We start from the raw sequence: 23547 nt of genomic DNA, 5'->3' as shown, positions 1-23547 counted from the left end.
AATTGTATTGATTTATAGCTTAAAACGTGAAAACCATAACGGAATGCAATATAAGTGTATACTGACTCCATCCTACTGCTCGCTGTTATGTCCTCCCTAAACCATTGCCGTATACACTGCAGGGAATAACAGAAGGGAACAATTATGTATAGTCCTGTTTTTCTCAATGTAAGAAAGTCATACGGTGACCAAACACCTGAATGGATCATCAAAGTACTACACACATTTCTGCCAATGATAAATAGAAGGACAAATGTTTATGAGTAATAAAATAACTACTTTATAGGCTATTTAAAATATAAACTGTTGTCATCAATATTAAGAGACCATTGGGTTGAGAAATGACTATGGCCCGTATTCAATTTGAGGTCGAAAAGTCCGTATCCACGATACTTTTTCGCCGATAACGTCATTTTCGCCTGTTTTGACTTTACTCCGTATTCAATTTGGAAAGTCAATGCAATGTAATAGGCGGAAAAGTTTCGCCTATGAATAGGAGGCGGTTTAAAGTGCGGGAACCCCCGTGCAGCCTTCAGACAGTCTCCCAAAGGTACAAAACACTTGAGAACACCCTAAGAAAATACTTTGAATTTGGGGGCATAAAAAAAAATGTTGGGGGACAAAGTTAAAAACTAGCGAACTTGACTCTGGGGGGTCCCCAAGTATGCCCCAAGTGTTTTTTTATTGCAGGTGGTTGCGGCAGGTGGATTTTTCACGATTTTTTTCAACTTTACTTTAGCAACTTTTAAATATGCTGTCCCCCATTTTCAAGAACCCCAAATTTGCTGGGATAAGTTATTTTATGCAAAAAAACCTCCTGAATACTATTCTGCACCACGTATTCAAAAACGCTATTTAGCAGCTATTGAGCCCGTTTAAAATCACCAAATACCTTCAGCAAGCCAAATGGGGGGGTACCATAGCTAACCCCCATGTCAGAGCATCTTTTGGGGGGTGTCAGGCTGATTTCCCCAAATATGACAGTTCTTTCCGCCTGTTCAAGTTTGTCCGGGTCCCATTTTCGCGTACTTCCATATTGAATATGGGGTACAGTGAGCATGCCCGATACTTTTCCGCCTACAAAACAGGCGAAGTAGACGGAAAGTCCGGGAGGCGGAAAAGTAACGCGGGTCCACTCTAATTGAATACGGCTCCATGCCGAGTAACTCTCTGATTTCCAAAGAGTTTAATAGGTGCAGCCAGCAGAATAGTTCTAAAACTCCAGCACCACCAACTAAAGAGGTAAATAATACAACTGGGCACTGTGACTGTGCCTCGTGCTGTTGCTAATACCTCTTATTAAGCCTCTGTAAAGCATTCTGGGCCTGATTCAGAGATAGGCGCTACTGCAGAACACAGCTGGTAATATATGCTATGCCACAGCTTACCCGAGTATAAGGATGCCCAGGGCTACCTTCTCATATCAGTCTGATGATGTGCAACAGCATAAACATCGGTACCATCGATGTATATCGGCCAGACACACAGCATGTAAGTCACCTCTGACCAGACGCAAACACTGCAGCTCTCCTGACACACAGAGATCTCTCATGCTGCAAAATCGATCGCAACGGCTAATCAAACGCCATTTAAATGGTGAGACACACCTGCATTTGCCTAACCATCCCCATTACTTCCCCTAAACACTGACAACCTGTCACTCACTTTGTGAGTGAATCCTCTGTGTGTTTGCAAAACAATCACAATGCATGCACAATGTGACTTACACGCATGCGCAATGGCAAACAATCGCTCAATCTTAGTAAATTTCACCATTGCTTCCTTCTCCGAATCAGGCCCCATTTCTAGGTCTGAAATGTTAAATTCTTTACTATGCAAACTAGCCTTCTATAACTAATCTATCTCTGTAAGAAACAGCATCCATGAAAAAGATGCATGTGATACACCATCTGAGTCAGTCCAGCAAAGAAATTTGCCAGTGATGCCACAGAACCCCTATTCCACGAACAAAAATGTATATAAATGTATGGTTTTCTATTGTGCTTTGACTTGTACTAATAAATGCCCCTGATCTGTAAATTCAAGCATTTATCAACAATAATTCATTGCAATAGGAAAAATGACAGTATCAGCTACAAGATAGCTGCATGAGATGGGTATCAGCGCTGGTGGGCTGACAGGTAAAGCATGGCTGGTGCCACCAGTGGCTGCCATGCTGCTGTCACATGATCACCTGTTGCTGTAAATGCTGCTGTTTACTTTCAAAACTCAGAGTGACAGTTGGCAGTCAGAGAGGCAGTTGGACCATTGGCAAGATGGCGTCACATCTGGAGGAAGCCAGGACCATAGAGGAAGAGCAGTTTTCCATCTATAAGAGAAAAAAGAAGATGATGGGGTTAAAGAAAAGGAGGATTTTTGACAGCTCAGAAGAGTCTGGGTCCATCAAGAAGGCTAGAAAGATACCATCCACCGAGTCCCATGAGAATGGAAAGAAAAGGAGCCTGCGGGTGGAAGACGGATATATAGTTATTGATAGCTCTGATGATGGGAGCCATATAAATTGTTCTGTGGATAACACCAACCGAAAGAGGAGACCATCAGCCGAGTCCCATAATAACAGAAAGAAGATGAGCCTGCGTGTGGAAGATGGCTATATAGTGATAGACAGCTCTGATGATGGGAGTCTGAAACATTGTTCTGTGGATAACATCAACCGAAAGAGTGATAAGAGGGGGAGGAGCCAGGACAAGAAAGAAGAAAGTGACAAGTACAGTGGAAAGAGTGCAGACAGGAAGAGAAGGAAAACAGCTGGAGAGGACATAGAGAGGGGACATGGTGGCTCTAGAAGGAGACAGGAACGAGCAGGTATGGCCATATCAATATTCTAGCTGGTAGTTTCCACCTCTTGGGTTTCTATCCCTTTGCTCAATTTACCATTGTCCAAGACTTTACATCTACTGCCCCTAATGCAATTATCGGCCCCAATTAGGGGTAAGGCAAACCACTAATGAGGAGATATCCTGCCATAAATAGGGGGGGTATTCATTCCACAGAGGACATGATTAGTGCCAATGGGGTCTATGTACTAAGCCTTGGAGAGAGATAAAGTGGACGGAGATAAAGTACCAACCAATCAGCTCCTAACTGCCACTTTACAGGCTGTATTTGAAAAATGGCAATTAGGAGCTGAGTGGTTGGTACTTTATGTCCGTCCACTCACATATACTATGAAAATAAACTACAGAGATAAAATGTGTCTTAATCAATAAACAAACTGTATTCATATGGATAAACACATGCATTAACAGATTCTTTAACAATTAAAATCAGCAGAAAATTAGTGCTCGATCAGTCACCCATCTTGTAAGCAGTAGGTATTATGAATGTGATGAAAGTTATACTTTAATGGAGCAATTCCACTTAAAGCGGGTGATGCAATTCAACATGATTGCCAAGATGTGCCATTTGGTGCTGTACATCACGACCAGCATCACTGTAAGTTTTTCCCATAGATGTATGCAGGATAATTGTGACGATCAGGTTACCTTGTATGATGGAAATGTGTGCAGCTGATGATCACGGTGATGTTCAGTGCCATATCACTATGTAGTGACTCAGCTTCTAAGTGTAATATATATGGATGTTTGTATACCAGTATAATCTATGGATATTTTGGAATTACAATTTCCAGCTTGCTCTCTGTCAGGATATGCTGTACATTTTACTTCAACTACACTGAAGAGCCATAGCCACTGATAAAAGTAAAGTGTGTTTGATTTAAGATGCACTAACATTGCTGCTTGTATTCTGGATACTTGCATCTGTAGCTTCTCTGGAGTAGTGATGGGGAGCGGAATCCTTCCACCTGGGCAGTGCCAGATTAAGGTCCAAATGGGTCTGGAGCTGAAATTTATTTAGGGCCTATTGTGTGCTGCTACAGGGGGTGTGACCAGCGCTGTGGTGGTGTGACTAATAATGTGGTGGTGTGATCAGTGCTCTGTGTGTGGTCTGTGCTGTGGGGTCTGGCTAGCTCCATGGAAGGCACAGCTAGCACCTACCTTCTACCACTTTAGGTGGAGCTATAACAAATATGTTATGTTTGTTTTTTTGTGAAAGGGTGTTATCTGTATTATCTACCTTTCCCTTAGTGCTAGAGTTTGGGTTACTAGAAAATAAAAAAATGTTCACTGATAATTGCCATATATTTGTAAATGTTCATCCCACATCCCTAGCCACTGTAGTAAATTAATAAGGTAATTCCCCATTTCCAACAAAATGCTGTGTCTGACCTCAGATAATTTCATCACCAAGCGCTGGCTCATCACGTGATGGCGGTGACGTAATCGAACCGCCAGTCTGAATGGGATCCTACCCAGGTCGCACCCAGGATGGACGCGTGAACAAAATTTTGGGTGGGACCCGTCATTGCGTGTGCTGAGCTGCAGTGGCTGTTGAGCAGCAGCCACAGCAGTCTCCTATGCCTGTGGGGGGAGCGATCACACTGATCACGCCCCCCTAGCTTTGCGCCGAGCTGAGGGGGCTCAGAGCGCCCCCTTCGCCAGCCCGCAGCGCCGCTCCATGGCATTGAAAATATTTTTTGTTTTTCCCGAAGGGGCGTGGCCACGCCGCCTGCGATTAGGCCACACCCCATGTTACCATGGCCCACCGCGGCTCTTGCCGGGCCTGGGCGCAACCCTAATGAGGGCGGGGTCTATTGAGGGGTGGGGTCTATTGAGGGGCAGAGTCTGGCGAGAGGGCAGGATGCTCTCTTTTTAGAAGCAAGTATGTGTATATAAAGTAAATATATATTAGGGGTGTGCACCGGCCACTTTTTGTGTTTTGGATCTGGATCTTTCTTCGTGTTTTGGATCTGGATTGGTTTTGCCAAAACCACCCTTCTGTGTTTTGGGTTCTGGGTTTTGTATCTGTATTTTTTTTTTTTTTTAAAACATAAAAGCAGCTAAAATCACAGAATTTGTGGGTTTTTCTGCTCCTATGCTATTATTAACCTCAATAACCTCAATTTCCACTCATTTCCTGTCTATTCTGAACACCTCACAATAGTGTTTTTATGTCCAAAAGGTTGTACCAAGGTAGCTGGATGACTATGCTAAGCGACACAAGTCGGCGTCACAAACACGTGGCCCATCTAGGAGTGACACTGCAGTGGCAGACAGGATGGCAGTTTGAAAAACTAGGCCCCAAACAGTACATAATGCAAAGAAAAAAAAGAGGTGCAAGATGGAATTGTCCTTGGGCCCTTCCACCCACCCTTATGTTGTATAAACAGGACATGCACAAACCAATCATTTCAGCGCCAGGGTCTGCCTCACGACTGTGGCTGAAATGATTGGTTCATTTGGGCCCCCACAAAACAAGCTGGCAATTAATCTGTCCCTGCACAAACTGGCTCTACGGAGGCAAGATGTCGTCCTCATTCTCCTCATCCACCGATTCCTCACCCTCTTCAGTGTTGTGTACATCCTCATCCTCACAGTATTAATTCATCCCCGCTGGAATTTACCACCACCACAGGTTCCTCTATACGTTCTGGAGGCTGGTCTCCCTGGAAGAGTTGATAATTCATTTTTATGAACATCATCTTCTCCACATTTTGTGGAAGAAACCTCCTACATCTTTCGCTGACAAGGTTCCAGGCTGCACTAAACACTCTTTCGGAGTACACACTGGAGGGGGGGGCAACTCAGGTAAAAATATGAGATATGGTAAGAACTTACCCTTGTTATCTCTTTCTACGAAGTCCATAGGGTTCCACAGGATACCTTGGGGTATAGGCGATGGCGGCAGACATCCAGGCACCCTAGAGTTAAATTTTCAGCCTCCCAGGATGCACTGGGGTCCCTCTCCTATACCCTGCCCCCGAGCCTCAGGCCACTCAGTTTCGTAACAAGCCATAGGCCGGAGCAGGAGCAAAAAAGAGAGAGAAGACAGTCTGGAACACACAAGAATCACATTCTCACCAGAAGGAGACGGAGAAACCGGTGACCAGATCAAAGCCCATCTGCAGTACAGGTGCGCCAGGGCGGGAGTCCTGTGGAACCCTATGGACTTCGTAGAAATAGAGATAACAAGGGTAAGTTCTTACCATATCTCATATTTTCTACTTCAGGGTCCATAGGGTATCCACAGGATACCTTGGGGATGTCCCAAAGCAGTATCCTTTAAGGGTGGGGACGCTCCTGTGCTGTAAGGAGAATCCGCCACCGAAAAGAAGCATCCTGAGAGGCGAAGGTATCAAAAGCATAATACCTTACAAAAATATGGACAGATAACCACGTGGCTGCCAATCACCGCTGAGGCGCCACGTCGAGCTGCCCACGAAGGACCCACAGACCTAGTGGAAGAGCTTTAATAGAGGATGGAACAGGAAGACCTGTGAATCCATCCTGCCAAAGTTAGCGTAGTGGCAGGCCAACCCTTTTTATGGAAATCAGAAAGGACAAAACCGAGAGTCTGATTTCCTAAATGGACTGGTACGGTCAACTTAAATTCTTAGCGCCCATACCACAGCCAAATAGGCATCACCAGCAGACAGGACTGGGGAAGTAAAGGCAAGCACTGCCCTGTTCCTAGGAAAGATGAGAAAAAGGGGAGGTCTACATGACAGAGCCTCCCATTCTGAGATCCTACTGGCCAAATTAAGAGCCAGAAGGAATACAGTCCTAGCCGTAAGCCATTTGAAATCCACTGAGCCCAGTGGATCAAATGGCGGTCCTCAGAGAGCCCTAAGGACCACAGCCAAATCCCAAGGAGCCACAGGTGGAACAAAGGGATGCTGAATATAACGTACACCCTGCACAAAGGTGCGGACATCAGGAAGAGTAGCAATCCTACACTGAAACCATACTAACAGGGCAGAAACCTGCACCTTCAGGTAAGCAAGGCGAAGACCGTTATCTAAGCCCACCTGTAGGAAAGCCAACCTGTGGATATCCGGTATACCCGAGGAGCCTAGCCTCTAGGGCGACACCTGAAAGAAAGTATACCATACCTAATGGTAAATTCTTGCAGATTAAAACTTCCGAGCTCTTAGCATTGACAGAGCCCCTGTTAACTATAGAGCTGGAAAAACTCCTAGACCTTAAGAGGGCAGTCTCCACCGCCACACCGTCAAGGACAGACAACCCAGGTCTGGGTATCAGCCAGGATCCTGAGACAACAGGTCCGGGCGTAGAGGCAACAGCTTCGGAGTGTTAACTGAGAGGCTCCGAAGATCTGAGTAATAGTGCCATCTGGCCTACGCTGGAGCTATCAGCAGGAGCGTGCCTCCTTCTTGCTATTACTGGAGGAAGATGGGATAACGGAGGGACGAGGTACACAACTTGGAAGGTCCACTGACCTACCTACGTCTATCAGAAGAGTCTCATCTCTGAAAGGCTCCACTTGTTCACCAGAAGATTGAACACCTCCTGATAAAGAGGACATTTCCCTGAATGCACATCTTGACGGCTGAGAAAGCCTGCTTTCCATCTGAGGATTCCTGAATGAACACTGCCGATGATGGCAGGGATATAGCCTTCCACCCAAGCCAGAATTCGGGACACCACTGTTAGTGTCGCCTGACTTCGGGAACCTCCTAGGTGGCTTACATAAGCCATCATGATGGCGTTGTCAGACTGTACCTGCACGGTATTTCCGTGGAGGACCTGTCCTGCATGCTGGAGAACCTTGAATACTGCTCAGAGTTCTCAGATGTTTATGGGAAGCGCAAAAACTACTGGTGTCCACATGCCCTGGAACAAGTGTGGACCCGTCACTGCATCCCAGCCACGGATACTGGCGTCCGTCGTCAGAAGGACCCTGTCCGCAATCCCAAAGGGGGTGCCCCTTGTTTAGGTGAGCTTTCTGCAGCCACCAGGCCAGAGAGAGACAAACCTCCGGGGAAAGCCTATTGACTTTATCCTATGGGGCAATCCATCCCATCCGGAGAGGATCAAGTTCTTTAGAGTGAAGCTGGGTACTCCACCATGTCGAACAGCGACATCCTGGAACCCAGGAACCACATTGCCAAGTGAATAGACACTCGGCGACTCTGCATTACAGGCAAAGGTACACAGTTGCCTGCAGAGATCTTTTCCTCAATCACAAAGATCCTCAGATGTTGGGATATGGAGCATCCTCTGTGAAGAATCAGAGAGGACCATTTCCAGTTTATCAGTCAGCCCTAACGTAGCAACACAGATATTGTCCGTTGCATATGGCACTGAAGTATCTCTGGAGACCGTGGTAACAACAGGAGGTCACTCGGATAGGGTAACAAGCGGACCCCCTGCATCCGCAGGTGGGCTGCCATAACTACCATGACCCTGGAAAACCGTGAGGCGTGGAGGCCAGACCAAGGGGCAATGCCAGAAACTGGAAACGCTTATCGACCACTGCAAACCTGAGGAAAACACTGGTGTGCTAAGATAAGAGGGATATTCAGGTAGTCACCCAGAATATATCCAACGACACCACAAAATTCCCAGGCTCCATTGAATGATGGAATGCAGGGTCCCTCTCCCGAACCGAGGAACCCTTAAGAATTTGTTGAAGGATTCGAGGTTGAGAATGTCCTGGTAAGCCCCATTGGGTGTCTGTACCAGAAAGAGAATGGAGTAATACCTTGTTCCCCTTTGGGGCAATGGAATAGGTACTATAACTCTTGCCTGGAGCATAGAGTGTAACACCCTCAAAAATTACAGGGCCTTGTCCTGAATTGACAGAAGACCTGTAACGAAAAACCGTCTGGGAGGCTTTTACCGGGAAGAGAGGACATACCTTCAAGAAAATACTTCTCTTACCCCAGTGTCCGTGGTGGTCAGACACCAGCACTGGGCGAACTGGAGAAGCCGGCCTCCAACTCTGGGGGCTCCCCAGAGGAGGCCCGTCCCGTGAGGCTGAAGGCTTATAGTCCAACTTGGGAGTAGGACGTCTTGTACTCTAAGCCTGTTCTTATGGCTGAGCAGATTTCCTGGCTACTGACTGTCTTGGAAAGCTGTATTTTAGACTTACCCTGGCCTCACAGGCCTGAAAAGACAAAGTCCCAGACCCTGATGGGACTGTAGCCGATGGCAGACACGCAGACGTAGCTGCTGCCTGCAGGGCCACAATTGCGTCCAGACGAGGGCCAAACAGGACTTGTCCCGTAAAAGGCAAAGCATTCCAAATGGAATCTGCGTCCGCTTTCCAAGAGCGCAACCACAGGGAGCGGCAAGCCGCTACTGCTGCCGAGGAGATTCTGGAAAGGAGTAGGCTATATGTAAGACCGTCTCATTATGAACGTGGCAAAGTCTCTGAGAATTTGCCACTATCCACCTGCTCTGCTGGAGAGTCAGTGTGCAGAGATCCAGTTACCTACTCAGTGTTCCATGGCTCTGGCCCCCCAGCACACGGCCATAGCCGGCCTGGAAGCCCCTCCAGCAAGGGAATATTGGATTTTAGATATATTTGCACCTTGCAATCTGGAAACTCTTTCAAAGAGGACCTGGAGGGCATGGGCAACGTAGCACTCCTCACTAGGCGTGTAACATGAGAATCTACCCGTAAAGGTAACTCCCATTCGGAAATGTAATTATCCGCCAAAAAGGGTATGCAAAAGGTCAACCGTTTATGAGGCTGGAACCGCTTACCCGGAATTTCCACGCCTCCTCTAAATGATTCACCTGACCAGATAGAGGAATTACAGTGGCAACACCCTTATCCTTAAAGAAGGCATATTTGGATTTAGCCACGGGGGATATGTAATAACCAAAGCCGCACGGACTGCCCGTAGAAGGCCAGGTATATAGACTTTAGACCCAGACTACGCCTCCTTTGCACTAAGGGGCTCATGTCTGAAAAAGTCAATAATGTCACCGTCATCAGACGTCATGTCTTTACCCGTCTGAGACCTGAAAGGCCGTTTAGAAGGCCGAAATGGTGACTCCCCCTGTAAAACGTCCATCAGGTGCTATACCATTTGGACAATAAATTCACCCACACAGGCTCCTGCGAGACCTGGGGGGGCGAAAAGCAGGATACACTGGGGTACCATCAACTGTCCAGGGACCCCTGCATGTGATGAGACCACCACAGGCTGCGATAACCCCTATGGGGAAACGCAGGGGGCGTTGCCCACAAAGGCTGGAAGCATCTTAGCCAGCCGAAGGCGGTCCCCTTTTTTTGTGCAGGCACAGTGACAGAAATGGGGCGTGATATATAATACAACATGCCCTCCATAAACCCTCAGCGTCTACATATCCCTCCACTAACTGCACATGATATCAGTACATTATAGCCGGAAGAGGATATCCTCGTTCACTTTCCGACATGAGGAGTGTGAACGGAGCGTATGTGACCTCCCACACAGAAAAACCACGTTTACTGTGAGGTAATAAACACCCTGCGACACCGCACCGCAAGGGCTGTAGCAGAAGAACAGGGATAGGAAAAGGCTGACAGTCAGAAATGAAAGTACAGGCAAACAGCGCTAGCATTTAAGTCACATACAATGCACAGATAACATCCTGCATTACAAGCACTGCGATCAACTACACAGACCAGAGCCTGGTAGGAAACAGTGCTGCATACACTGACCTTAATTGAAGGAGAGGTATGCGGGGGACCCGGACCGCAATGGCATCTGTATCAGCTTCCAGCAGCGTTTGCCATCCCCAGCACATGTAGTGAGAAAATGGCCACCGAGGAGCAGAGAGAAGGCAGGGCCCGGGGGAGGAGCGCTGACACAGCCCGCTCAGACCGCTGTGGAATGGCACTGTGCAGCGGGGGAGACGCCGGCTGTGAGACAGGGAAGGCGTTCTCCCCTGGCGTGCTATTAACCCCTGGGATGCCGCGCTGTACCGCACATGCTGCTGCCCGCTGTCCCTGGTGGTCTAGTGGAAGGCGCAGGATCAGTACCTGGCCCCACGCGCAGCCGGTCCCCAGGGAGCCCCCTGCCTGGGGACCAAACAGGACTGTGTTACCGGCGGCTGCCCACCGCGGGACCCCGCCGCTTACCTTGTTCCCCGTGCATCCGGCCACAGTCCAGATAGCCGGGGATCACCGCTAGCTGTGACCCCAGCTACCTACCAGCATCCCCGGTTCGGTACCGGTGTTCTGGTACCGGCGGGGTGTAGGAGTGACAGCATGGACGTCAATACTGACTGTCCTATGCTGGAGCACTCTAGTTGTGCAGCCACAGCTGCGAAGAAATATTCAGGGGCCTTAAAAAGACCCCCCTCTGTACGGTGCGACTGGTGCGGCCAGGCACCTACGAAAACTGAGTGGCCTGAGGCTCGGGGGCGGGGTATAGGAGTGCATCCTGGGAGGCATGAAAATTTAACTCTGTGGTGCCTGGATGTCTGCCGCCATCGCCTATACCCCAAGGTATCCTGTGGATACCCTATGGACCCTGAAGTAGAAATAGAGCCAGTTTGTACAGGGGCCTCCAAATTGCCTCTTTTTCCTGCCAGTACAGGTACAGACTGTCTGACATGCCTACTTGGATGCTGTCACCGATGTAATCCTCCATCATTCTGTCAATGGTGACAGTATCATATGCAATGACAGTAACTTGTCAGAAATTGTTGGCACGTCCTTCAGTCCAGACCAGATTTCCAAACCGGCCCTTGACTTATGACACAGGCACATGCTTGGCGCTGCTGCTGTGTCGATGCACGTGCAGCTACTGCGCATACATTTCGCACACAAACACAGAAAAAAAAGAATTGTTTATTTTTTGTGGAGTGCACTTTGGGGGTTACACCACCCTTTAACAGACTTATGGGACACAGGCACACTCCTGGTGCTGCTCCTTTGTTGATGCACGTACAGTGCACACTGGGCCTGATTCAAAGCCGGACGCTCTGAACGAGCGCCCGCTCTGAATCAGGGCTTTTTTTTGGTGCGTCCTCCTGGACGCTCGCATAGCTGTGGATTACCACCCACAGCTATAGCGAGTGTCCATGATGATGGTCGCGATGGTCAAGACCATCGGGCTTGCGACGAGACCCTTGCAGTAGGGTCTCGCTGCCGCAAGCCCTGGAGTGATTTTGGCTCTATCAGAGCCAAAATCACTCCCACTGACATCACTAGTGATGTCAGTGGGGCCGGACCCAGACGGTAGGCGTTCCCATGGGAACGCCTCTGTCTGGGCAGCCACGCCCTGGCACGCCCACCAAAGGGGGCGTGCTGTCACTCACCATCGACAGCACGCCCCCTTTGGTGCGAGACCCCGAGCTGTATTGGAGGCACAGCTGTGTGGCATATGTGTTGAGGGCACTGATGTGTGGCATTATGTGGCACTGATGTCTGGTATAAATATGTATTGGGGGCACAGCTGTGTGGCATATGTGTTGGGGGCACTGATGTGTGGCATATTACTGTCCAGAGTGTACACACAAATGTTGTTCCCAAGGTTTGGATAAAACTGTGTGTGAGTGAGGTTTTATTTAGATAACTGGGGGGTGCTTGGGCATTACGGTGAATCATTGCCTAGGGCACCAAGAAACCTTGTATCAGCCCTGCTTACTGGTATGACCTGTTTTTAGCCAATGAATATTTTTGCATAAGGATTGGGCGTGGAAATGGTTGTACTGGATAGATAAAATGTGTGTCATATAATTGTATTGATTTATAGCTTAAAACGTGAAAACCATAACGGAATGCAATATAAGTGTATACTGACTCCATCCTACTGCTCGCTGTTATGTCCTCCCTAAACCATTGCCGTATACACTGCAGGGAATAACAGAAGGGAACAATTATGTATAGTCCTGTTTTTCTCAATGTAAGAAAGTCATACGGTGACCAAACACCTGAATGGATCATCAAAGTACTACACACATTTCTGCCAATGATAAATAGAAGGACAAATGTTTATGAGTAATAAAATAACTACTTTATAGGCTATTTAAAATATAAACTGTTGTCATCAATATTAAGAGGAAAAAGACCATTGGGTTGAGAAATGACTATGGCCCGTATTCAATTTGAGGTCGAAAAGTCCGTATCCACGATACTTTTTCGCCGATAACGTCATTTTCGCCTGTTTTGACTTTACTCCGTATTCAATTTGGAAAGTCAATGCAATGTAATAGGCGGAAAAGCTCCTGATTTGGATGTAATTACCCTCAAATTAAATCTGAAAGTCTTCAGTTAAAGCACATCTTGTTTGTTTCATTTCAAAGCCATTGTGGTGGTGAATAGAGGCCAAAATATGAAAATTCTGTCAATGTCCCAATATTTATGCACCTAACTGTATATATATATAACTATCTATATATAGATATAGCTATATATATAGATATATCTACATATCAATCTATATATAGCTATATCTATATATGTATAGTATGGGCTGTGTGACGTGCGTTCCCCCATGGGATGACTTCACTGGCTATTGTTACCACCCTGATCCATTTATGGCACTGTCTCCCTTTTTTGGGGTTACGTGAGTGAACGCAATTGTACACATTCATGTTGCTATCTATTCTTCTATTCTATATATATATATATATATATATATATATATCTCATATAAATAATTCAGAATATTGTAGACTTACTTTATAATAATGAATATTTTCAATTATTTGCCAGCTCAGCCGCAACCGCCTCCTGGATGGCTGTTGTTGTTTAGCAGCTGCGTCTGCTGCCTGTGTCCCTGTGTAACAGGCTGGAGGGGGGCCGCGGAGGGGCTCGAGGCAGGTCCATCAGTGCTAAATGACAGCTCGGGCTCCGCAAAGGCTTATGGGAGGAGCTGCTGTGGCTGGGCATGCGCAGCAGCTCCCCCGTCAGCCAGATTTTTTTAACCCAGTCACTCACACTGGCTTCTGCACTTGCCCAGAAGCTGCACAGTGTGTACAGTGCAGCTGCCCAATCGCGGCAGCGGGACTGCCGGGATCCAGGAAGAGTAGACCACGCGGGAGGTGAGGTGGGGTGTCAGACTAATGAAGGGCCGGGTGGCCGCCATGCTGCTGCGCTGTTCAGCTGCCTGATCGAAGCAGATTGCGGCAGCGTGACAGGGGAGAGCCGGAGGGGGATAGTGATTGAAGGGTGCTGGGTGGGCTGGGCAGCCACCATCACCAAAAAGACCGGCCCAGTGGGAACTAGCCTGGCGGCCCTGCGGCCCAATCCGCCCTTGATCACAATACTGGGCCAGGGCAGTGAGGCTTACCTAACTGCTTTGCAGAAGTGCATGTGTGAGCTGGCTTGGACTGTCACTTTTACTTTTTAATAAAAAAATACAAATAAAGTTTAAAATAAAAAGTAACTGAAATGATAATAAAATAGTTAACAGTCACTACATATAAATATATATATATTTTTTCTTAAAAAAATCATTTTAATCTGTTATTGCCACCCTGAGATAGCGCTAACAGAACAGGTAATGTGGCAGTGCAAGTACAGCTAGTCAAATAGGCTTTGGGAAGACTTCACCAGACAGTGTTATCACTTACCAGTGGTAACTTTAATGTTTATTGCAAAAGTAAATCTCCGTCACTGACTAGGCAAGCCCCCAGCATGATAAAAACGGGCGCGGCTCGCGTGCATTGGTATTTCCCACGAGGCCACGTCCAGGGCCTGCCCGAGCCTAATATTTTTGGTAAGCAAAGATACATTTTGGCAAATTCCCCCAGTAGTAATGCCCCCTGAAAAAGTGCCTCCAGTAGTAAGGCCCCTGTAATAGAACCCCCAGTAGTAGGGCCCTGCAAAATTGGCCCCAGTAGTAATGCGCCCTGTAGTAAGCCCCCTGTAAAAGTGCCCCAAGTAGTAATGCCCCTGTAATAATACCCCAAGTAGTTAGCCCCCAGTAGTAGTGCCCCCAATAGTAATGCCCCTGTAAAAATTTTCCCAGTAGTAGTGCCCCTGTAAAATTTCCCCCAGTAGTAATGCCCCCTGAAAAAGTGCCCCCAGTAGTAAGGCCCCTGTAATAGTGTCCCCAGTAGAAGTGCCCCTGTAAAATTGCCCCCAGTAGTAATGCCCCCTGTAGTAAGTCCCCTGTAATAGTGCCCCAAGTAGTAATGCCCCTGTAACATTGCCCCAAGTAGTTAGCCCCCAATAGTAATGACCCTGTTTTAGTGCCCCCAGTAGTAATGCCCCTGTAATAATGCCCCAAGTAGTTAGCCCCCAGTAGTAGTGCCCACAATAGTAATGCCCCTGTAAAATTTTCCCCAGTAGTGGTGCCCCTGTAAAATTTTCACCAGTAGTAATGCCCCCTGAAAAAGTGCCCCCAGTAGTAAGGCCCATGTAATAGAACCCCCATTAGTTGTACCCCGTAAAATTGGCCCCAGTAGTAATGCCCCCTATAGTAAGCCCCCTGTAATAGTGCCCCAAGTAGTAATGCCCCTGTAACATTGCCCCAAGTAGTTAGCCCCCAATAGTAATGATGCAAGAATAGAACTATAAAGATAGTAAATAGGGCGCTGTGGTGAGGAGTCTTCCCAGCAGCTGCAAAAAAGGGGAGGTAGTCAGCCTCCTATATGACAATATAGAAAAGAAAATATGCAGCGCTGATAATAGATGCAGTTTAATATAAATATAAAAACAATACAATCATAGAAATAAAAACATATCAAAATGTATTTTTGTGTGCTAATATTGTGGATCCACTGCGATAGTAGATGGAGGTCCAAATAACAACCTCATAAAGCATGCATAATATCCTATAGGCACTATTGCTGCAGCAATATACTGGATGGGCACTGATGTAATGTCTCGCAAGGTAACTTGGGATATAGTTGTAAATCCAACAATGGGAAAGATTTTACCAGCTTATGTCCAGATGAAACGAGGGTCCCAAAATTAGCGATGGTATCACACCGGCGAACATCCAACGCACGGAAAGACCTCTGAAAGATTGATGCTGGAACCAGGGATGGCATCCCAAGTTGAGAAAACTCCAATGCAGTTCCTGAATAGTGTCCAAATGATGAGTGCCTGATAGGAAGAACCACCAACGCGTTTCACTACCACCTGGTAGTAATAGTAATGACCCTGTCTTAGTGCCCCCAGTAGTAATGCCCCTGTAATAATGCCCCAAGTAGTTAGCCCCCAGTAGTAGTGCCCACAATAGTAATGTCCCTGTAAAATTTTCCCCAGTAGTGGTGCCCCTGTAAAATTTTCACCAGTAGTAATGCCCCCTGAATAAGTGCCCCCAGTAGTAAGGCCCATGTAATAGAACCCCCATTAGTTGTACCCTGTAAAATTGGTCCCAGTAGTAATGCCCCCTATAGTAAGCCCCCTGTAATAGTGTCCCAAGTAGTAATGCCCCTGTAATAATGCCCCAAGTAGTTAGCCCCAGTAGTAGTGCCCTGTAAAATTTTTCCCAGTAGTAGTGCCCCTGTAAAATTTCCCCAAGTAGTAATGCCCCCTGAAAAAGTGCCCCCAGTAGTAAGGCCCCTGTAATAGAGCCCCCAGTAGTAGTGCCCCTGTAAAATTGCCCCCAGTAGTAATGCCCCCTGTAATAGTGCCCCAAGTAGTAATGCCCCTGTAATAATGCCCCAAGTAGTTAGTCCCCAGTTGTAGTGCCCCCAATAGTAATGCCCCTGTAAAATTTCCCCCAGTAGTAGTGCCCTTGTAAAATTTCCTCCAGTAGTAATTCCCCCTGTAAAAGTACCCCCAGTAGTGTGCCCCCAGTAGTAGTGCTCCCTGTAGTAAGCCCTCAATAGTAATGCCCCTGTAATAGTGCCCCCCATAGTAATGCCCCAGTAGTAATGCCCCCTGTAAAAGTGCCCCCAGTAGTAATGCCCCTGTAATAATGCCCCAAGCAGTTAGGCCCCAGTAGTAGTGCCCCCAATCAAAATGCCCCTGTTAAATTTCCCCCAGTAGTAGTGCCCATGTAAAATTTCCCCCAGTAGTAATGCCCCCTGTAAAAGTGCCTCCAGTAGTAAGCCCCCTGTAATAGTGCCTTCAGTAGTAGTGCCCCCTGTAAAATTGCCCCAGTAGTAATGCCCCCTGTAAAAGTGCCCCCCATAGTAAGCCCCCTGTAAGAGTGCCCCCTGTCGTAAGCCCCCAATAGTAATGTCCCTCTTAAAAGTGCCCCAAGTAGTACTGCCCCCAATAGTAATGCCCCTGTAATAATTCCCCAAGTAGTACTGCCCCTGTAATAATTCCCCAAGTAGTACTGCCCCAATAGTAATGCCCCTGTAAAATTTCCCCCAGTAGTAATGCCCCCTGTAAAAGTGCCCCCTGTAAAAGTGCCCCTTGTAAGAGTGCCCCAAGTAGTAATGCCCCTGTAATAATGCCCCAAGTAGTTAGCCCCCATAGTAATGCCCCAGTAGTAATGCCCCCTGTAAAAGTGCCCCAGTAGTAGTGACCCTGTTAAATTTCCCTCAGTAGTAATGCTTACCTTAACGATCCTGCATCCGCTGCCGTCCACCGCTCCTCGGAACTATGGGAGAGAAGTTATGACGTCTCTCCCATAGTGCCTGTGGGGGGGAGCCGAAGCCAGAGCTCAGGAGTGAGCTCCAGCTGCCGCTGCGGGGAGCTGGGCGCTGCTGGTAAAAACTTAGCAGGCACCCGGCAAATCGTGCCTCCCTGCGGCGGCGAGGGGGGGCAAGGAGTTTGGCAGCGGGGGTTGCTGCGGGAATGAGTCTGCTGGCTAGCGTTCTACGCACATGCGTAGTTGGCGTAACGGGCGGGCTGGCCCTGGCAATGTCCCTTTGTTGATAGGCCACACACCCTATTTCCCTCTTCCCTTTCTTCAAAAGTTTAGAGGTATGATATAGTTACATTTACACATAAAGATATATACAGACACATCTATACCACGGATGGCCATCGGTGGTGTTAGCATCGATGGTTACCATCGATGGCCATTAACTATGCAATGGATGACCATCAATGTTTTTACCAACTGATGGTCATCCCTGTTCTTTAACTGACTGACCTGTGGACCAATAAGAACCTAAGGGTGGGACTTAGCGAGTGTTGGGGGCAGAGCCATGCTCCATGTCCCGTCACCTTGTAAAAAAAATATATATATATTCGGTTACGCTGTTCTATCGAAGTAGGGAAACCATCTGGTTCTCCCACATTGATTGGAAAAACATTCGACATTATGAATCATCGATGGTCGATGGCCATCCTTAAGCTATACAGTTACACATACAAAGGACCTCATTCAGACCCGCTCGCAAGTGCTATGCGCTTGCAAGCGGGTCGATGGTGAGGGCCTGTGCACGCGCAGCGCTCGCACTGTGCGTGCGCAAGCCCCGGAGCAAGTGACAAATGCGCGCCGTGGCTCGCTACAAAAGGGGCGGCTGTTGATGTTGATCGACAACTCGCCCTGTTTTGTTGACGGGATGGGGGGGTGGCTGGACAAACGGAGGCGTTCCTGAAGGCATGCCTGCCGTTGTAGGCAGCCATACTGACATCACCAGTGATGTCAGTTGGGAGCTTCCTGCTCTGTTAGAGCAGGAAGCTACCTGGGGCTTGCGGTAGATGAGACCCTACCGCAAGGGTCTCGTCGCAAGCCCCGATGGTCGCGATGGTCTCGACCATCGCAACTATCACCTAGTCACTCGCTAAAGCTGTGGGTGGTAACCCACAGCTTAGCGAGCGGCCAGGAGGCCGCCTTTCAAAAGAAAAGACCGCTTTCATTCAGAGCGAGCGCTCGCTTTTTGCGAGCGGCTCTGAATGAGGTCCTCAATCCATACAGTCTCACAGAGACATATATACACAGACACATATACACAGTTACACAGAGACATAAATACACAGAAACATATATACAGTTACACAGACACAACACATATACACAGTTACACAGAGACATATATACACAGAAACATATATACAGTTACACAGGGACATATATACACAGACACATATAAACAGTTACACAGACACAACACATATACACAGTTACACAGACACAACACATATACACAGTTACACAGAGACATAAATACACAGAAACATATATACAGTTACACAGACACAACACATATACACAGTTACACAGAGACATATATACACAGAAACATATATACAGTTACACAGAGACATATATACACAGACACATATAAACAGTAACACAGACAGAACACATATACACAGTTACACAAACACAACACATATACACAGTTACACAGAGACATATATACACAGACGGAATCGGTATGATATCCCGGCTGCCGCATGGCCGGGAGTTCGAGTCCCGGCAGCGGCAGCCCGACAAAACAGCAGAGCCCTGCAGCGGAAGCCCAACAGCGCTGGAAATCCCAATCATGGTAAGGTAAGCATCAACTAATCTAACCTAACCCCCCTAACCCTCCTTAGGGGTGCCTAACCCTATCCTCCCCCCCTGTGCCTAATCCTAATCCCCCCTCTAAATGCCTAACCCTAACCCCCTTTACCCACTGCCTAAACCTAAGTCCCCCGGGGGGGTGCCTAACCCTAAGTCCCCCCGGGGGGTACCTAACCCTAACCCTCCCTCCTCCTAGCCTAACCCTAACCCTCCCGGGGGGGGGTGCCTATTCCTAAGGCCCCCCGGGTGCCCTAAACCTAACCCTCCCCCCAACGCGGCAGACGCCTGTCATTTATCCCACGGCGGGATAAAGCAGTCCGGCAGCCGGCTTCCCGATTGTATACCACACAGACACTTATACACAGTTACACAGACACATATACACAGTTACACAGACACAACACATATACACAGTTACACAGATACATACAGGTATATACACAGACACATATACACAGTTACACAGAGACATATATACACAGACACAACACATATACACAGTTACACAGAAACATATATCACAGACACATATACACAGTTACACAGAGACATATATACACAAGAGACATATATACACAGAGACATATACACAGTTGCACAGAGACATATATACACAGAAAGATATATACACAGACACAACACATATACACAGTTACACAGAAACATATACACAGACACATATACACAGTTACACAGAGACATATATACACACAGACACATATACAGTTACACATACTGGGGCAATACAATATAATATAATGTCCCTCATACCTTATAGGCTGAGAGTCACTGAGAGTGGACTGTGGCAGCTCCTCCATCCCTCCTATCTCCCATGTTACATTGCAGGAGTCAGGGCTGTACCCTCTGCTTGGTAGCCCCACACCCTGCTGGGACACTTCCCCCTCCTCCTCATCCCTTGGTAGCCCCACCCCTTACTAGGACACTGCCCCTCCTTCTCCTCATCCTTTCTGCCTCCAGGGCAGTTCCGTTTAAATAATGAATAATGACTGGGGGTGGCTTCTTGAGGGGGAGGGGAGTAGGACACATTCCCCAAGCCCACCCCCCCTACGCTGTAAACAACCCTTCTCTTAGCAGCAGCTTCCAGATCCTTGTCTATGGGGCGGAGCTTCTGCTTGGTGAACTGGGGGGGGGGAGGGGCGGTAGCAGGGGATGGAACTCAGGAGGAGCTGCAGACTGCAAGTGCTGTTGTGGCCAAGATTGGGGAGATGTGTGGAGATAGCGGCGGCCATTGCAGGCATCATCTGGAAGAAGGTTGGAGGCCTGAGCAGTGCCCTCTAAGCTGCAGTGCCCCGGGCAATGTCCCTGCCAGCCTACCCATTCAGCCACCCATGTGTGTACATACATATATACACACATCATAAATACAACATAAATATAAATATATAAATGTCCTCTCCAGATCCCACATATAATTATAATTAGACCTGACTAGAAATCAGATTATCTACCTCAATCTTAACTCTCAGGTGACAGGTCTCAGTCATGAGGAGGCCATCTTTATGTATGTGCAATGCTGAACGCAGATTCCCGATTATAGGCAATATGCGCATGCGCAGGACCCATTCTGCAAAAATGCAGAATGGATTCTGCGTGATTGTACACAGCCATTTCTATTCCTTTGCCTGATTGACAGGGAGAGACATTTAAGGGGTGGTGAGGGGCAGGAGTAGCGAGGGTGGCTCCAGTGGAGCATGAGCTCCGGGTGCCAAAATGGACAGAGGGTCTCATTTAGAGCCGCTCGTAAGCGGCCGCTCGTTCGTTCCGAGCGATGTTTGCACATCTGCGCATGCGTATGGGTATTAGTACGCATGCGCCAACCAGTCTTTGCGGTCAGAAATCGTGTGCTCGCAATATAGCAAATGCCTGCTATTTTGAGTGACAGTGTGAGGCATTTGTGGGTGGTAACAGGGGAAGGTGCTTAAAAACGGGGAGTGGAGATCCGAACGCAGGCATGCCTAAAGGTCAAAACGGGCATTTTAAGGGTGTGCATAATTAATAAAGCAGTGTCATCGACCACGTCAGTTGGGTGTCTTTTAGCCAGAACTGCTCGCAAGATTGCTGTAGGAAAAACCAACCACAAGAATAGCAAGCAGTTCATACGCTGTTCGATGTACTCGATTAATCTAATAAATAGCAGACATGACGTATGATGCGAGCAGCCAGGGGGCATTTTTTACAAAAAAAGTCTGCATGTTTTGTTCGCTCGTTCAGACCTAGAGGCGTCAACAGACCGCAAAGAGCAAACGGTTAATTTCAATAGCCACCCCCTTTTTCTGAACGAGCGAGTGCAAATAGCGTCCGGCTCTGAATCAGACCCAGAGGGCGCCATCCAGGGTTCCGGAATTCATGGGGTGCTGCACAGTATGACGGCCACCTGTTAGTTTTATCTAATTTTGTTTGCTCTATATCCTAAATAAGTTATTGATCTGAGATCTGTTTCTACATGTCATACTCCTTCAAGCTGCCCAGATTGCCTCCCCTCCTGCTCTCCCTCCTCTGTGATCATCTTCTGTCACCTCCCCTTTCCTGTCTGAGTGATTACATTCACTTCTCACCTCTGTAATTCCCTCCCCTATCTACCATGGGATCGGCTCTTTGCCCCTATCCACTCCTTTCTTTTTGGATTCTGTCACCACCCATCTCTGATCAACTCTTTGTCCCTCCCCTCTCCTTTCTTACTGGTTTCTGTCACCATCCCTCTCTGATCAACTCTTTGTCCCTCCCCTCTCCTTTCGTATTGGTTTCTGTCACCATCCCTCTCTGATCAACTCTTTGTCCCTCCCCTCTCCTCTCTTATTGGTTTCTGTCACCATCCCTCTCTGATCAACTCTTTGTCCCGTCCCTCCCCTCTCCTTTCTTAAGGTGCATACACACTAGACGATATGCTCCCTGAGCGATATCGTCTAGTGTGTCCCCGGCAGGCTGTGCTCAATGTCATTCATGACATTGAGCACAGCCGCTGAACGATATCATTAGCAATATCGTTCAGCGCCGGGCTCTCTCACCCATTCCCTGACATGCAGCAACCTGACGAAGTCGTCAGGTTGGCCTGCATGTCAGCGCGATGAACGATGATGACGAACGACCCGCGGGAACGCGCGTCGTCGTCATCATTCATCTTTTTTGTGTTAAAAATGGACGATAAAGTGGACGACTGAACGATAACGATATCGTTATCATTCAGTCGTCCACTTTAATCGCCCAGTGTGTACGCACCATTACTGGTTTCTGTCACCATCCCTCTCTGATCAACTCTTTGTCCCTCCCCTCTCCTTTCTTATTGGCTTTTGTCACCACCTCTCTCCTCTCCTTTCTTATTGGCAGGTATGAGTTTAAAAAAAGCCACTGCTTTGCTATTTAAAGTATAATGAGGTGTTCCTAGGCATCACCACAAAGTGTTATTTGAAAGGTCTTTTTAAAAATACTGTATTAGGAGACTTGAAATAATGGTGGTAGGCAGAACATGACATGGTTAGTAGTACTCACATTAATATTCTGTAGGTGCAATGTATATTTTTGAAGTAGGAGAATAGCTGAGAAGGGAGCTTACCATAGGTGTTCCCACTCCAGTGAAAGCTGCTTGGAGCAGTAATTGCAGTAATAAGCTGAGCACCCTGTAGAATCTCACTCTAGCACATGTATTCTGTCACTTGAAATAAAATGCTCAGAATATATAATACAATCTCCTCTACTGACTAATAATGATTTAAATGAGATAAAAGTCAGATCCTAGGTGCTATACATAAATCAGGGCCGAAACTAGGATATCTGTCACCCGGTGCAAGGCAGCAATTTTGCGCCCCCCTCCCTTCCCGTACCTTGATTTTGTTCTTGCTCCTCCATAAGGTAGTGCATTACTCAGACGTCCCTGGTTCCATGCTCGTTGCCATGGGGTTCCATGCTCGTTTCCAGCGGGGTATATGCTCGTTGCCAGGGGGGTTTGAAGGGAGAAGATGCAGCTCTCAGCATCCTCTCCCTGCAGCGCCAGCGTTCCCGGCACTTCCGGGAACGCTGTGTGCATTGCGCTCTGCTAACAGACACTAGAGGTCCAGTAGGACCTCTAGCATCTGTCTCTTCCTTGGCGGCGGCCATTTTTTGATGGCCGTTTTTAGCAGAGTCCATGCGGACGGCTAGTCCGCATGGAATCTGCTGAAAACGGCCATCCAAAAATGGCCGCCGCCAAGGAAGAGACAGACGCTAGAGGTCAAGTAAGGACCTCTAGCATTAGTCTCCTCTTCGGCGGCGGCCATTTTCAGATGGCAGAGTCTGCATTTTCACCCCCCCGCAATTCCCTCCCGGTGCACGTGCACCTCTAGCCCCCCCCTAGTTGC

General features: G+C 47.7%; 1 protein-coding gene across 1 annotated transcript in view; it reads left to right on the top strand.

Moving 5' to 3' along the window:
• Positions 1–2276: 2276 nt before the first annotated feature.
• LOC148518435 (protein kinase C delta type-like) overlaps positions 2277–23547 on the top strand; it is a 48429-nt gene continuing 27158 nt past the window's right edge. The window contains exon 1 of the mRNA XM_088477457.1: positions 2277–2826. Coding sequence (XP_088333583.1) covers positions 2277–2826 — 550 coding nt within the window. The remainder of the gene's footprint in view (positions 2827–23547) is intronic.

Source organism: Taudactylus pleione, unplaced genomic scaffold (assembly GCF_031769625.1).
Source record: "Taudactylus pleione unplaced genomic scaffold, aTauple2 ptg000201l, whole genome shotgun sequence".
Lineage (NCBI taxonomy): Eukaryota > Metazoa > Chordata > Amphibia > Anura > Myobatrachidae > Taudactylus > Taudactylus pleione.
Note: the sequence above shows the minus strand (reverse complement) of the source record. Positions and strands in the feature narration are given on the sequence as shown.